The following is a 17,149-nucleotide window of genomic DNA, read 5'->3' as shown; positions in this document are numbered from 1 at the left end:
CCCCTAAAAAGTTATCAGATGGACTTTTACTCATGAGAGATATTTAGCACTAGATTAATTTGGCTCCAGGAGCAAGTTTACTAAATTTACCTTATTACTAGATAAACCCAAAAGAGAATGAGATACTAAGGAACAAGGTAGAAGAGTTGATGTGGAATGAACATATTCAAGAAAGTATAAGCCCATGTGTTGTCCCGGCTCCATTTATATCTAACAAAGATGAAAACTAGAGGATGTGCGTAGATAGCAGAGCCATCAACAAAATCACGATCATGTGTCACTTTCCCATATCTCAACTAGAAGATATGTTAGATTAAGTACAAGGCCTTAAGATATTTTTAAAGATTAATCTCTGAATATCATCAAATTCACGTAAAGCCTATGAATAAAAGACTGAATGAGAAGACTTATATGAATAGTTAGTTATATCATTTAGATTTTTCGATGTACCAAGTATATTCATGAGGCCTATGAATCAAGTACTTAAATCATTCATCGTGAAATTTATAGTAATATACTTTGATGACATTCTAATCTAGAGTTGCAATAGAGAAGAACATATGGATCATTTACGATAAATCCTAACTATTTTATAAGACAAGTCATATGTCAATTTGAAGAAGTGACTTCCTAACAAATCAACTAATATTCCTAGGGTTCATTGTGAGTGGGATTTATATAAATGTAGAAAAGATTCATGCTATTTGAGAATAACATATGAAGACTATTATAGAAGTAAGGGTCTTGTTATTTTCTACAGTAGAGTAGTATTATGGACTGAGGCTACTAAGAAAAGCTTTGTTTAGATAAGTTGACTACTGTACCAACGCTTGCATTACACAACTTTGAAAAGTCTTTTGAATTAGAATGTGATACAAGTGGAATTGGGATTGGAGCAGTGATTTTATCGGGAAAAAAAATCAATTGTATTTTTTTTTTTGAGTGAGAAGCTGAGTGAAGCATACCAAAAGTGATCCTACTTATGAACAAAAGTTGTATGCTATGAGACAAAACTTTAGAATGATAGTTGTATTCAGACAACAAAGTCCTAAAACATTTCAAAAAACAGAAGCACTTAAACAAGATTACATTTTGTTGTATCAATTGTGGTTGAATCAAGAGTTTTAATAGAGTCTCAAAGGTTGTGCTGAAGGATGCAACCTTCAGTAATGGTGGCTACAAAACTGTCAAAAAATATATATATATATATATATATATATATATATATATATATATATATATATATATATATATTTATTTATTTATTTATTTATTTATTTATTTTATTTTTTTTTCCTTAAAAAAAAATTGAGTTTAGAAAACTCTACTAACAGTGTTGGCCACTACTAGGAGCAAATGATACGTCGGTAAGTTAGCATTAGAGTTTTGTCCTCTCAGTAGCCTCGATATCTCGATTTAGTTTGAACCTAAATCGAATTTGTTCGAAATCAGAATTGAATTGAATTGGATCGATGATTCAATGGCTTCAAATCGAGCCATAATTAGGGTGATTCGGTTCAGTTCTGAATCAGTAAAAAAATAGAAATATTAATATTAAGACACATTGTAAATGATAAATTTATCCTTCTAACAGTTTAGTAAATAATTAATTAGAGGGGTTTTATATATATATATATATATATATATATAGGTTATATATATATATATATATATATATATATATATATATATATATATATATATATATATATATATATATATATATATATATATATATATATATATATATATGTATGTATATATAATATCAGTGTAGCATATTAGCTTCGCACCTCCATCACTCCACTTCATTCAACAGAACAAATCATGAAACCAAGAAGGATCATCTAATTCTCATCATTCTTAACATCAGCATGACCAAAGATCATTAACCTGTAGAACAAACTAGTAAGCAACTCTCAAGGCATTAATTGCAGTATAACAAGAATCACCATTTCTTTGACTGCATCAGCTATTACTGCATTTTACAATGAAACCTTCAATGGTTTATGAAGATTTCAGAAGTGGAGAAAATATGAAATATGGTATTCAGAATCTGAAAGCTTTTTGATATGATCTACTTTTATCGGAACCAGCATATATGACCCCTCCATCATTCAGCATCACCAATACAGTCTTCTGTAAACATAGCTCTGTAGCAAATCCTAAATGCAAGTAAAATGATGTAAGAAAATTTTCAACACAAGTTGGTGAGAGAAGAAATGAATAACAGTGTTTTTTTCCTCGGGAGGATATCATCAATTATTTACCATCCGACACATGTCTTTCGTGTGTCATGAAGAAAAAAACTAAAACTATCTCCTATTAGGCTGTCCATATGGATAAGGATCCAAGGCAAACATTTACAAATTGTCTCACACTTATCGTCCATGTGAAGAAAAGATCAAGGAGAGATTATTAGAGGCAATTAAAGATTGTCTCTGCATAGAATATTTTAAAAAATATTCTACCCATTTTCTGTTTGGAGCGATTGACTCACATCTGTCATGTTTTCCCCATCTCTTTTATCTTTTGTCTCTCTCCCATACCTCATATTTATCCTAAATTTGCTATCATTGCAAATGCAAAAAAGAACATTTAGATCAACAAATATTATCTAATAGAAGCTACAATTACCATCTAACCTGAAAATGATACAACAAAAGTGTAGAAATAGTAAATACCAAGATAACTAAAACTAGATGGCAGAGAAGATATCACTGCCCGAGAACTCCATCATAACTCATCCCAGTGAAATTCTTTTCACTGATCCAGGACTATGCACAGAGGATGTCAAACGGCTTCTCAAGGCTATCTCTCAAGATAGCAATCTGCCCCTCCTTGGTAAGAATGTCTTCTTCAAGTTCTTCAATCTTCTTTCTAAGAGAAAGAACTTCATAATTAAGAAGCATGATCTTCTCTTTTGAACTTTTCACTTCTTCCCACATATGGTTTCTCTCCTCAGTTATCTTCAAACATATATTTCGGGCCGCAGTTAGTTCCTTTGTGCACTCCTGATACTCATTCTCAAGCTGCTTAATGCTTTCATCTTTCTGCAGCATCTGTTTACCATTATAAATATTCAAATAAGTCAATAGCCAATCATGAATATGAGAGTATAGCATTGACTTTCATAACCGCAATAAAATTAAGGATCAGGTTACACAAATTCAACATGCTAACACATATAACATCAGAAGCCAATGTTTGCTTGTGCTCAAGTAATTTAACATCAATAATAAAGAAATTTGGCATACAATATGACATGATAAATGCATGATTTGGTTGCTATTTGGAAAAAAATATATTTATTTATTTAAACAGGAACTGTCTGCTGACTTGGTACAATTCTGCAGGGCACAAAAACAATAGATGACTTCATATGCTAAGACAATTAATCAGATAGAAAAACTAATCGCAACTGTTTAAAGCAAAAACCTTCATAAGACCAAATAAATAATAAGGTACATGGGAGACAGAACATAAAACAAAAGAGATATGAAAAGGAACAAATAAATTCGGTTTGTGTCTAACCAGAAAAACTCCCATATTACTGACTATTAAGCTTCCAGCTGCTAAATAAATGTTCTCTAATACAGTGCATTCATCCCATCCAGCATCATTAACTGTGGCTTAAATATTTCTAGAGATACAAGTTCATTTTCCTGTCATCCATGGATGATATAATCTCAACCGAGAAATTAATAGGCGATCAATGCCAATGACATGATAAGCATATTTAGAAAAGATCATATATTGGAAGTAGGGGAGCGAGCATAATTCATATCGAGATTGTATATTCAAAGAAAAATGCATAAATTATATTGCTCCTGCAACACATAAGATGGCCAGTATCAGATCTTCTACACTGTTATATACAAGATTTATATTACAAAGAAATACCAACTGGAGGTCTAGCTTGTAGATGGAAGCTAACCTTAAGCTCCATGTCCATTGTCTTGTGGGTAAGACAAGAGACTTCATCTTGCATCCTCTGGATCTCAGTTTGCATGACATCATGAACCCGAACAGAGGAAGCCAAATCTGCCTCTAGTTGCTCGAATTCCAATTCATTTGAATGCAGTTTCTCTCGTAGTAATCTAGTCAAGATAACCTCGGCCTTCAATTTAGCTTCTAATTCATCCTTGATAGCAGAAGAACAGCAAGGAAGCACAATTTGAGGGAGCAGATCAGTAATCATGACAGAACCCATGTTATATACCCAATAAAGTCATGCAAAGAACAAGTAATTATGATAGAGATGTACCAATTAATGTAACATGTGGAACTTACCTCTGATTGCCTTGACATGCCAAATTCTGTTGACAGTGACTGGCGTTCTGTAGCTTGTAAATCTGACTTCTCATCCAAAATTGTTGCTATAGTTTGTAAACTCGTTCTAAAATTTTCATATCGTCTGCTAAAACTCTGGCTTTTGATAATATAATCGATAAATGAATATCCATCAGTGTTATTTTCATCCTCCTGTCCATGTTCATATTGTTTGTGCCTAAGGCATCCTAACAAATTGCTACTGAAGTGACTAATGTCAGTGAGCAAGGACAAGCCCTCAGTCTGCAAGCAATCTAGTCGAGCATGAAGCTCCTCGTCTAGCTTAATCGATGAGAACTGACGGCCATCTCCAGCAGCTCGTAAACGAGTCAATAGGCCAATGTTCTCATGCCTGAGTGTCTCTACTTCATGCTTGAAAGTCTTTAACTCCTTCCTCAGTTTCTGTTCAAGGCCTGTCAACCTTAGCTGCTCCATCTGCAACATCCTTAATTGGTCACTTCCATCTGTAGCTTTATTTTCAGTCTCATCACTAAATCCTTTCCGCAATCCATTAATAGTCTTTTCTTGTTCATTGATTGTTCGCTGTAAACGTACAACTAACTTTTGCAACTCCTTGTTCTCCCTTTCTTTCTCACGTAAGCATCTTCTGATACAATCCCGATCCTTTTCAGTTGCATCGAAGTGCTCCTGCAGCTCTGAGAAGCCTTTCTGAAGATTGTAATTCTCTATTCCTAGTTGCTCCAAAGTAGCTGTTAGATTAGTTAGTTCTATTTCAGAATCCACAACCCTAGTTTGACTATCCCCTTTAATGCCTTTAAGTGAAGAAATTTCTCTCTGAAAAGACATATTTTGCTCTGCCAGTTCCCTTACCCGTTCCCGAAGCCACTGCTCTTCCAACTGAATCTTTTCAAACTTCATGGACCAGCTGCTTGACCTTCTATCTAGTTCTTTCTCTAAAATAAACTGAAGTTCATTCTTCTCCTGTTCCAGCCTTCTAGTTTGAGTCTTGAGATCTATCCTAGCTCGTCTCAAATGCCCTTTTGCAGCATGCCTTTCTGCAAGTCTGCATTTTATTTGTACTGAGAGCTCTAGCACCAAGAATTTCCTGACTTCTTTAATATTTTCAATTGCTTGAAACAATGAAGGCACGTTCGAATCACCACTCTGAAGTTCCTCAAGATCAAAGTCCTCGTCAGGTAGGAGCTCAATCATCCTATCTACCTCTTTCAACTTTTTATGCAACACTTCATCTGTATCTTGTAGCCCAGAACTCATTGCTTTACCATTTCTAGTGCTTGTTGCTCCATTTTCAAGAAAACAATCATGCTTCTGAAGCCCCAATGAATCCTGAGCGAAATGACCAGTTAAATTCTTGTAACTTGAATGGTCATCGATTGAAAAATGTTGCACAGTGTCATCTGAATTCAAAGTAGGCTGCATTTCAAATGAATCCATGTAAATATCCTCAAAGGTAGTAGTACTTTCAGAGTCATAATCTCGGGCACTCATTGATAATCTTCCATGAAATGGATGTGATGACTTATTAATACTCTTTTGTGTGCATCTTGATGTGGATACTGTCTCATAATCATCTCTTGCCCAATTTCGTGCAGATGGGTGATGAGACGAATCAATCTCCTCCCTAAATGATAAAGTTTTAGAATTCTCTTTCCTGCACATTGGTGAAGACGGTGCCACAGACCAAAATTGTTGTGGACTTCCAGCGCTTGGATATGCTTGATTCTCTGCCAAGGAACAGTTAATTCCAGATTCAGATAAACATTTTTCAGTATGTGTCTCAGGTTGAACTTCCTGATCCTCTGCATCAATGTACTGGTCAAGAAGTCCATTTCCTTTTGGAAAACATGATAGGTGAACCACATTGCATCTTGAAGGAACTGGAGAACTGTTTGGTGAATATGATGGAATTTCACATTCTCTTAATGATTTAAGAGAACTATATTTCTGAACAGCATGAAAATGCTGAGTTGGAGGCTGTTCACAGCTTCTAGGTCTTGTAGATCTCTCTTGTGTCAGTGGATGGCAGCTAAATTGGAAAGAATAAAAAAAATTACAAGAGAAAACAAACATCCATATATGGGAATGCTTTGGCACAGAAATATCCAAGTTTAGCTCAGTACCTAACATCTTCAATAAGAGAAAAATAAAATCTGGAACCTGCCACAAGCAGGGGCAGTTTGTTCATGTACATGATGAATGTTGTACAAAAATAAAGAATGCCTCCACATATACATGACACTCTCAGCAGATGTAGAAACATAAATAAAAAGGATATATTGTTTGATAGTAAAAATGAGACCATTATAAAACAAGAACGATTATAATATAAGAAAGAACCACCTGCTTGACATATAATTTGCACACCCACCTCAACTGGATCTAACAATCATGTATTGTCTACAGAGTTCTATAAATGATAGTACTATAGATGCAAGATGTATTGTCTACAAAGTTCGACAAAAATATGTCAAACTTAACTTGTTTGATAACAAATGACTTCTCATTTCTGCAAACCAATTACTACATAAGTGCCAAAAAAATATTTTAGAAAAACATTCATAGGCCTCATTTTATAAATTTTTGTATTTGAAGTTTTCATCTAGGAGTTGTCATCAACCACAGTTAATCAAGCATAGAAAATGGTATAAAAACCTATAACATCTTAATTCTTTGGCAAATAATAGTTCATCCTCAGAAAACAAATTTTAAGGTACTGGGCTGCACATTCAGTGAATTACAATTATCACAATATACACCTGAAAAGTGGCATATTATATTCATCAAACCAAAATAATCTTCATTAAAAACATGAAATTTGACAAGCAGAAACTAGGAAGAAACTGCACATGAACAAAAGATCAAAGAATCAAATGCAATGAAACTAAGTAGACATAGTTGACTTACTGCATCCGGAAACTAGATGCACGATGTGGTGAATTGCCACTACTAGATGCTGGTCTGCTCAAATCACTCGAAGAAATAAGATTTCCATCTCTGAAGCCACCGCCGTTCATGGCACAGGATGATAGTGAAAAGCTTCTTCTAAGAAGTAAATGAGATGAATCTTCATTTTCTGGATATTGAGGGCTAAGAGCGCTGTCTTTCACTGTCTGGGAATGATCATGGACCTTCCCACGCACTGAAAAGTTTGAATGACTGTCCCCTAATTTCTCACAACGGACCAAGTCATCAGAAAATGAATGATCTGGATGTAGAGAATTGCCATTTGGACTGCTAGATTCCACCGATCTGAATGAAAAGAACTTCCTCATCCGTGAAAAATTGTGCGGTTCCACATAATCAAGGCACAAATTCACCTCTATAAGCAAAATTTTTTGGTTAAACACTTGTATTCTTACAATTCATTTAACTCAAAAGGCTTCAGATAACCGTATAATTCTAATGCAAAAGCAAGAATTTCCGACACACACAAAATAATATAAGGGACACTGGGGATCAACAACGGTTTTACCTTAGTAATAGTAATTATCCTAGGGGAAAGGAATTGTCTCATACGAGATAAGGAAAACCTTGTAAATCCTGAAAAGAAAAACATGAGCAAATTCACAAGATAATGTCAATACAGTGTAAACTCAAATACATAAAAAGAAGATATGCATCAACTAGAAAGATGATAAGATAGATGTCTAATGACACCAAAAACTAATCTGTGCAGCAGAAACTCTTTAATAGTTGAAATAAAGAGAATTCGTGAGAAAGCTAACACCAAACTACGAGAAATTGAAGAACAACGGATGCAAGCAGAATCCGGACCAGTTTGCTAACAGGCACTGCACGTTTAATGGTTATAGAGCAAAGAAGAAGGGAGAATTTTATGACGTCGCCTGTTCTTCTTCATCACGCAAGCATAAATAGTTGACCAAGAAAACGACGGAGAAAACCAGAATATGATGAGGAAAGAACCTGGCCAGACTAGTCCCCCCAACAATTCAATCAATACAATCTTTAAAAAGATTCAAAGATCAACTTAATTCTCGATCAATACAAGTCGAGAATTCACATGAATTCAATTAAACAGAGGACATAAAACCAAAACTCGGTCTCCACAAGAAACCTCCAACCACAAACTCGAATCAAGACCCTACTTTTCGAGAAACAAAGGGTGAATATTTGGAGAACTACCATTTTTCACTGAAAAAACTCAACGCAAACGAAAAAAAAGCAGTTTTTTTTCATGGTAGTACCCAGCGGTTGTCATCATCATATGCTCACTTTCTGCCGACAGTCAAAAAACAAAGCAAAAGGAAGTGAAGAGTCGAACTATTTCAAATAAAAAAGCGAACTGTTTGGGCGCTCGGCGGAGTTGAAAAGGGAACAGCGAATTCTTCGATCATTAATTGATCGAACCATATCGATTTTCATAGAGCAGAGCAGGCAAATTACCGTTGCGGAGGGTCTCCGATTCCTTCGGCGGTATCTTGAATCCGCAGAAAGAAACCAAATTGCACGAAAGGAGAATTCTATTAAGGAACTTCTTCTCCGCTTTTTAAGGCAGATAAGTACCGAGAGAGGGAAGACTGCTTCGAAGGGCAGGAAAAAGACGAAGACGACGACGAATATACCGCAGAGCGACGAGTTAACGGCGGCGGAGACTCGTAACGGAGCGTGTGAGAGCAGCCGCCAAAAAGTGATCGCACTCAGCTTTTCATATTTACGAAAATGCCCATCCTTGCTTTTATTATTTATTTATTTATTATTATTATTATGACTCTTCATATTTACGAAAATGCCCATCCTTATTATTATTATTATTATTATTATTATTATTATTATTATTATTATTATTATTGTTATTATCGTTCCTACGTGATCAATTGATGTGATAATATGTAAATGTTCATAGTGGTGCTTCTTATCGAAGATAATTAAAATTTGGATGTAATAATAACATGATAAAATGTAAATAAATAACATTGTTAAATTGGATTGAGTGATCAAATTGGACGTGATTGAACGCTACATGAGTTGAGTACTAGTGGTGGAGTTATATTTTTGTGTTCTGTTTGTAGGGTTACTATGTGTACTTGGTCACTATTTCTAGACTTGTTGCAAATCAACATCTAACGAGGTATACATGTGTTCTCCATCGATGAACAATGGGATTAGATAATTTTAGTATCATCGAGTTAGCTAGTATTAATTAAATTTTATATTATATCAGGTGAATTTAATGGATGTATATTAAGATCATATAGTTTATATATCTATAATACAAATTCTAGTATTTAATTTGTATAATAACCTCCGTCCTATGGTTGGACCCACCTCTATCTCCACCCTCGTAGTATCATCGCATCTATCATTACTTCCATGTGAAAAGGATTTAGGGTTGTCTTGCGTACTTTTGCTACGCCTATTGGTTTAATCGTGTTCAGTTGCAATACTCATGTGAGAAAAGAGGTGACATGAGGGTTACTACTATCTTCACATACTCTATACGGACTTATCTTTATGAGGTTGTTATTGGCGAGAATGGCACCGCAAGGTGTGGTTGAGAAGGCTTGGGACGATGTGGCAAAGGAGGATGACATCATCATAGGCTAAGACACAGGTCTCGATGACGACGAGTCTTTCTAAGGGAATAAAAAAGGATAATGATCTCATGGTGCGCATTGGTGATGAAGACAATGGGAGGAGATGGCAAAGAGGACGGATACAACGATAACGATAATGTCTAAGTCGGAACAGGCATCAAAATAGATGGTGTCTCACTGATCGCAATGAGACGGATAGAGCGAATGAGATCAAAGGTGTGGTCTATAGAAAATAACGAGGATGTTGTTAGAGAAATTTTTAAAAAATTAAAATTATTTCTAAAAAAATTATATTTTATTTTTAAAGATTATAAAAATATTTATATGTAAAATAAATCACATTCAAAGTGGGAAAGATATAGATTGGGACCAATTGCCGGTAGTTGTTGCAAGTGCAGTTTGGCTGTCAATCATGCATGGACCAGTTTTTTAGGTCAAGTGTTAGGAAGCCTACTTGCCACCTTCGTGTTATGTCTCATTCATGATGATTGAACTTATGTGATGTCAACCATATGACAGGATGTTGATTTCAAACGCTTTTCCATTTTTATTATGTTATAATCAAAAAAAGAAAACATGGATTCCAATTACAAATTGATTAAATTATTCATAAAATGTTTACTAACCCCATATCAATTTAATAGCAAAACAAATTGATTAGACATTTTATGCCTCTCCTTGAATAATTATTACCTTACATTATCTAATGTATCTGATTTGATTAGGCATGCACAATCAATTAGAATCGATGTCAAATCATTACTAAAGTCATAAGCTAATGTGATGATAAGACTCACTATATGTTCATCATCTAAACATTTAATAATATATGAGAGGAGGTTAAAAGATATCTCTCTTGGAAAATTCTAAACATACTTCAAACCACATCAAAAGAATTAATAAGAAGATGATGCCATTTGTTTGGTGAGTACATATTTTTCGCATGTCCCATCACTTGTACTAATCCCAGCCTTTGTTGGTTTCTTTCCCATCTCTATTTAATGTAACAAGCTGATTTGACCTTCTATCTTCCCTCTTTTAGGACCACCATTTACTTGTTTTTATTCTACACTCATCTATCATTTATATTCTATCCACAAAAGAATCACAACATATAGGATATCCATAAATTTTATGACACCCAAATGTTATAATGTAACAATGGATGGTAATAGATGGAACCAATTTGAGTATTTTATTTTTCTATGAGAATCCATTTCAAACATAATTAAAGTGAATCTCATTTTATTTTAGAATACACAAGAGATTTTTTAGTGAATGCCAAGCACTAAATAGCAAACTAAGTCACAACTAATATTATGATAATTCTTAATCTAATTCGTTGATTTGACCTGAACCTAACATGAAATTGATGGATTTGGGTTGAGGAGTCAATTAATGATTAAGTTAAGCATGTTAAATCTCTCTATCTCTCTCTCTTTTTGAAATTATTGATGTAGTTTCATTCTGAAGATGCTTTATTGTGTCATCCTTGACCAAAACTTCAAATAATAATAAAAAATGTGTTGGATATCAAAGCAAGAAGAAGATCAAAATTTGTAGGACTCCTTGGAATGAATACATTTCATTAATGGAACATATATATTGTTTCATGTGATTATATGATCCGATCTCCCCTCCATTTGGCAAAATTACGAGTAGAATTGAGGTGAGACGATGCTGCGCACGTGCCATCGAAGGCACACGTGAGTTTGGTTGGACCCATGTGCTTAAATTCTGGCACACGTGCCCCTCTAATATCGTGCAACTCCGCAGGACGTACGATCTCAAGTGGTACCAACGTCGGAATCGGCCATGACGGTGGGACCCAACGGGTCAATGTTAGTGTTGTGGGTAGTTGACACGAGTCAACACGACGCATTAGGTTGTTGAGATCAAATAATAATTGTTCATACACGAAGCTGAAAAGTGGATGCCAAACAGGAAGCGGATTAGGTTGACTATGAATGGGGTGAAGGGAGGAGGAAGGAAATGGATTCCAACGCATCGAAAGTCGAGTCGTCCACGATGGAGGCTCCACCCACCTTGATTGACGCATGCATGGTTTTTAGCCTAAGCTTGCTTTGTTGTATAATGGAATTAGACAGATTATAATAATGACTGTAATTTATCTATAACAAACACGTTAACAGGCTTCAGTTTACATGATATATGGAGTTTGGGGCAATAACATACAGCAACTCCCACACTCGGTCAGGTCACACTTAACATGGAAGACAGTGGAGAGATGTCAACAGAGAGGTGACACACAGCTAGCCTTAAGTAGTACACAGCATTCAGACACAGAAGACGCACACACAGCGCAATACACGAGATAGATTACTAGTGTTCCGTTGTACTAAAAAAATATTCATTAAGCTTTTGATTGACTGAGCATGAAGAGCTCTGTCAACGCCCATGCATATATGACAGGTTCCATACATATCTGTAGCCACCTGCTTGTGTGGCTGCCATACACTCCATGAAAAACGGCATTGGGCTCTCCTTAATTTGCAACGCAAGGATGATGGATGTGTACATAACGATACAGGAAGACTGGGCTCTCTCTCTTCTCTTTAGTCAATCTTGATTTCTCATGCGGTACAGTTCTTGAGAGCTAATCGGAGCAGGCGAACGAAGCCTTGTACATCGTAGTAACTGAACTCGATGGCTTCCGTCATGGAGCGGAACCCCTCGGCGCTTGATGAGTTGTCTTTGGCGGCCGACTCCAAAGCACGATGACATTTGGAGGTTGCATCCATCGCAGCTTCCGCATGCTCTGCCTGCAAATTAAACATCGAATCCAAAATGTTACATGGATCAAAGCTACGAGAATAATAAAGTCTTTGCAGAACGGTGGTGGTTTTACTTACAGCATCCACGAGCTTACGCAGCTTAGATGCAGACTTTAGAGTCTTGTCTGCGACGACATCCAATCGCCTCTTCTTGTTTTGAGGTTCACATCCATCACCTGCAGTTGTAAGCAGATAACACTGTTAGCCAAGCCAGAGGAATTGATTTAATGCGAAGAGCTAATTAACCAAGTTGTCAAGAGATATATTCATGTGCGATGAGAGATTAAAAAAATTAATCTCATATTAATAAATATAAAAAATTATCGGATAATATATATCTAAGCTTTATTAGCTTAAACTTTTGGATTAAATTGGTGTTTGACTGACTCGGGATATATGTTAATCCTGATTAGTCTGACTCATTCATCGTTGTTGTAAGATTTTGAAGATGGTAGGTATCAAAGCGAAGAAGAGTGAGTAAAAAAATAACAAGAGGATGATTAAAAAAGAGAGAAAAAAAATCTGAATGATAAAAAAAAGTTAACCGATAAAGCCACAGTTGCTGATAAAGTTGAGTTTGACTCACCACCTATCGTTATGAGTAAGTAAGGGAGACATAATTAAGTTTACAGACAAAGTTAGTCACAACATAACTAAGAATGTTAGAAGATATTCATGTGCGAAAAAGAAGACTAAGAGAATGGTCCCATATTGATATATACGAAGGGAATAGGATGATATATATTGGAGTTAACCCATAATTTATTAACTTATATTTTGGATTGAATGTTTGACTCACTTTGGAAGTAGGAAACATTTAGAACCTAACAGTAGAAACGAATGGTGATATTATTACCTGCAGCAGGTGGAAGATTTGACCGAAGAAGCATAAGGATTCTGAAGTGGGTCACCTCCACACATTTGTATGCAAGAGCAGCAACTTTGACGTTTGCACACCGCTCACTCGTCGCAGCACAGTGCCTGCATGGGAAGCATAGCATTGCATATTTCATGAATTTCACTATACACCACGGAAAAAGAATTCATGCAGTAAACAATAGCAAAGTAGCCAAATGTTTTGGACAAAACATACGCAAAAATTCTTGCTGCATCAGTAAACATTCCCACGGCGTTCTTTATTTCCAAGACTTCACTGCTGCAACTCTGCAGCGTGCATGCTGCACTAAAAAATTTCAGTGCTGCCTCCATGTGTATCTCAGTGATCTCAGCTGGATCACAATCCTGCAACATCGATTAGATTATCAGAGCTATCCTCGATAATTAAGTACCAAGTAAATGTTTCAACCATCCACACTACGAACCTTTAATCTGGCAGCTGCTTTCAGCAGATTGCATGCCTCCTTAGTGCTACTGTCCGATGATGAGTTGTACTTTTCAAACTCTTTTGCAAAACGTTCAGCAACAAAAATATGTGCATTGAAAGGCTTTGCTGCTTTTCCACAAGATTTATGCGCCACTTTTTCGATTGATCTTGGCGTTGGATCGTTTGCAGCCACTTCTTTTATTGATCCTGACGTTGGATTTTTTGCACAAGTCGAGGGAACTTTGAGTGATCCAGGCATTGGATATTTTGCACAACATGAAGGATCCCTGAATGATTCTGGCATTGCTTCTCGTGCACAACTTGGCCGAGGAGCCATTGGTTTCCTTTCAAGAGTACTCGAGGGAGCTTTGAATGATCCCGACGCTGGGTGGTTTCTTGCACCACCGGAGGGAGGAGGCTTTGGATTTCTTTCGAGAGTTGTCGAGGGAAATGGTTTCGGTATGGAGTTCTTTGCACAGCTCGAGGGAGCAGGCATTGCATTTCCTTCAGAACTCGAGGGAGTTGGGTTCTTTGCACAACCGGAGGGAACATCCGAGATAGGTTGCCTCTTGTACACGGGCAAGAAGGACCCGTATTCGCCCAACAACGGCACTGCATGTGAAACGAACAATCATGTTCAGATTCAATAATGCAAACGGAGAAAAAGAAAAAAGTCAACCTTGTGAGTAAAACTCCATTGACTTGTTTGATGAGTCATGTTCGTACGAATCGGATGGGGACAGAACAGCGACGAGAAAGTATTCGCATGATTGGGCGGTTGAAATTACAGAGATCGAACACACAGATCGGTTTTCAAGGATGAAACTAAAGACAAAAAGAAGGTTTTAGGTCTAGAAGGCTTGTTCTTGAACCCTCGTTCTCCGATAACGAGTCTAGAAGGCTTGCATGGAGCTTATTGTTCATATACACACATGAAGTTCTGCACCAAGAGCTCTCCTTTTTTTTCTGGGTTTGAGAACGATCGCGAAATAGATGAAGCCGAAGAGAAGGAGGCGAGCAAGGAAACAAAGCAAGTAAATGTTCTTAATTCGCAAGAACGCGGGCGATAAAGATGACCCGACTCCGAGTTTCGCGTGGTTCAATCGAGCAGATAGATTGTTTGTTAATTAGGGTTCCTATAATCGAGCATGCATGTTTGAGGAGAAACAACATCTAAATTTAAAGCGATGGTTTCGACTCACCTGCATCGTCGTTCCAGAAAGCTTTGTTCAAGAAGAGCACCAATGTGTCCAACTTCTTTCGCTGCCAAGAAGAAGAAACAAAAACAGGACGAGGATGAGAAGACAATAGGAGAAAGCAGCCCTGGTTTCCGTCCGACCCATAAATCTCAAATGCACTCAAGACCGACCGACCGACCGACGCCTTTCGGCGATCAAACCCTCGCATCAAGAAACGAAGGAAAAGATGGAGGTGGGAGACTCACAAATTCAGGCGGCTCTTCTTGATGATCGAACCCATTCTCCGTAGCAAGCCAACTCCAATCTTCCGCTGCTGGCTTCGGGATCTCCATCTGAGAGGAGGGCAGACCTTTCGCCATTTCGAACGGGAAGAGAGAAGAGAGCGAGAGAGAGGGAGGGAGAGGAGAGAGAAAGAGGGAGAGAGAGTGTGTGTATGCCTTGAGAATTCACTGAAGCCTATAAATATGTAATCCCATTCGAAATGGGAAACCTTGGTATTGATGTCTTTATCTTACCGCATCTCCATCAGCACTGTCTTTAAAATCCAAGAAACAAAAATATAAAGCAAATATAAAAAAACGTGGTTTTTTTTTTTTTACCATGTATTGATTTTGGGTCGTTTTCAGGTTCGACGTGACTCGTTGCACCGAACCGGCCGGTCCATATATCGTGCATTTACAACAACGACGCTTGATGGGAGTTTCTTGATTTACGCGCCGTTCTCACGCGGCAAAATCCCCTCCCCCTGTTCCGCGCGCCAGCCGGCGGCGGTGGTCGCTGGGAGTCTGGCACTACCCGTTGTCGAGGTTTGGAAGGTTTCAAGCCCACCATCAGCTTCCCTTCAAGTTCCTAGCGGAGGAGCTCGTCGGCCTGAGCGCCTGCGTCGTCGGCGACGTGGACACTGCGCCCCTACTCGCTCTTCCCCCGGCTCGGCGCACTTGTTTATAAAGGCGCCGCCTTCGCCGCCGTGGCCTGCGAACATCCTTGGGAGGACGGCGATCTCAGGAGGCTCGATCGCTTTGAGGGCGTGCATGGATCCGGCGGTTGAGATTGCCAACAAACCCCCGCCGTCTGGCCTTACGGCGTCGGTCTTCGAGGCTGACTGGGTTGCAGAAGGTGGTGGTCGAGCGGAAGGGAGAAGAGAAGAAGAGGTCGATTGAGAACAACGGGGTTGCAGCAGTTGCAGAGGTTGGCGGCGCAGAGTTGCAGAGTGGTCGAGTAAGTCACTCCTTGGTGCTTAGGAAGGAAGGGAGATCACGGGAAGTGTTTTAGGTATTAACTGCAAGAATGCTCAGACTAGATATAGTTTATCTTTGATGATATCAATGTGAGGTTTACGAGATCACTGAGCTCGGCTTCGTGTTCTCGGGGGATGCCCAGGAAACATGAACAGGCTTCTCCTTTGGACACAAAAACTAGCAGTGGTGGTGAAGTTACTTCCTGAAGAGTTAGTGTGCCATGACAAATATATGGAAGACAAATTGTGTTCTATTGATCTCTCGATGAGTATAAATATACAACTCTATGCTTGTTCACAATATGTATGTAAAATATATAAAAATATGTTTTCCAACACGTACAAAACACACTCACGCATATGCGATCTATTCATATTAACACTTAAAGATATCTACTTGTGGAGGGAATGCCTTCTGCACCATTAGTACTGTTCTTGAGAGCTAACCTGACCAAGCGAATGAAGCCATCCAAATCATAGTAACTGAACTCAATGGCTTCCTTCATGGAACGGAGCTCCTCGGCGCATGATGAGTTGCCTTTGGCAGCCGAGTCGAAGGCACGACGATATCTGGAGGACGCACCCATCGCAGCATCCACATGCTCTGCCTGCGAACCATGGAATCCAAATTGTTATCTGCAATGCTACGAGACCAAACTATCTGCAGTAGCAGCTAGCTTGTTGATATCGATGACACTGAGACAAATGATAGCTTCACATACTAC

General features: G+C 37.8%; 1 protein-coding gene across 2 annotated transcripts; it reads right to left on the bottom strand.

Annotated features, from left to right (window-relative positions):
- Positions 1–1,828: 1,828 nt before the first annotated feature.
- LOC135582902 (uncharacterized) lies at positions 1,829–8,902 on the bottom strand. Of its 2 annotated transcripts, XR_010485905.1 has the most exons (7): positions 8,719–8,902; positions 7,787–7,854; positions 7,219–7,633; positions 4,294–6,340; positions 3,938–4,144; positions 2,685–3,062; positions 1,829–2,165 (listed from the first exon to the last, which is right to left on the bottom strand). XR_010485905.1 is itself a non-coding variant. In XM_065103439.1 (6 exons), exons 3-6 carry the CDS (start codon positions 7,584–7,586, stop codon positions 2,778–2,780), a joined length of 2,907 nt encoding a protein of 968 aa, XP_064959511.1. In that variant the 5' UTR covers positions 7,587–7,633; positions 7,787–7,854; positions 8,719–8,902; the 3' UTR covers positions 2,584–2,777. The 2 variants fall into 2 exon arrangements, 1 of the variants encoding a protein (XP_064959511.1); XM_065103439.1 differs by lacking the exon at positions 1,829–2,165 and having other exon boundaries at positions 2,584–3,062.
- Positions 8,903–17,149: the final 8,247 nt, after the last annotated feature.

Source organism: Musa acuminata, chromosome BXJ2-4, assembly GCF_036884655.1.
Source record: "Musa acuminata AAA Group cultivar baxijiao chromosome BXJ2-4, Cavendish_Baxijiao_AAA, whole genome shotgun sequence".
Taxonomy (NCBI): Eukaryota; Viridiplantae; Streptophyta; class Magnoliopsida; order Zingiberales; family Musaceae; genus Musa; species Musa acuminata.
The sequence above is the reverse complement of the archived record's forward strand: the minus strand, read 5'-3'. Positions and strand labels throughout refer to the sequence as shown.

Coding starts and splice junctions, on each gene's coding strand:
- LOC135582902 (XM_065103439.1), bottom strand. CDS start 7,586: ATGAGGAAGTTCTTTTCATTCAGATCGGTGGAATCTAGCAGTCCAAAT. Junction 4,145..4,293: donor GCATGTCAAGGCAATCAGAG/GTAAGTTCCACA, acceptor TCTGCTATCAAG/GATGAATTAGAAGCTAAATT. Junction 3,063..3,937: donor CAATGGACATGGAGCTTAAG/GTTAGCTTCCAT, acceptor AATGGTAAACAG/ATGCTGCAGAAAGATGAAAG.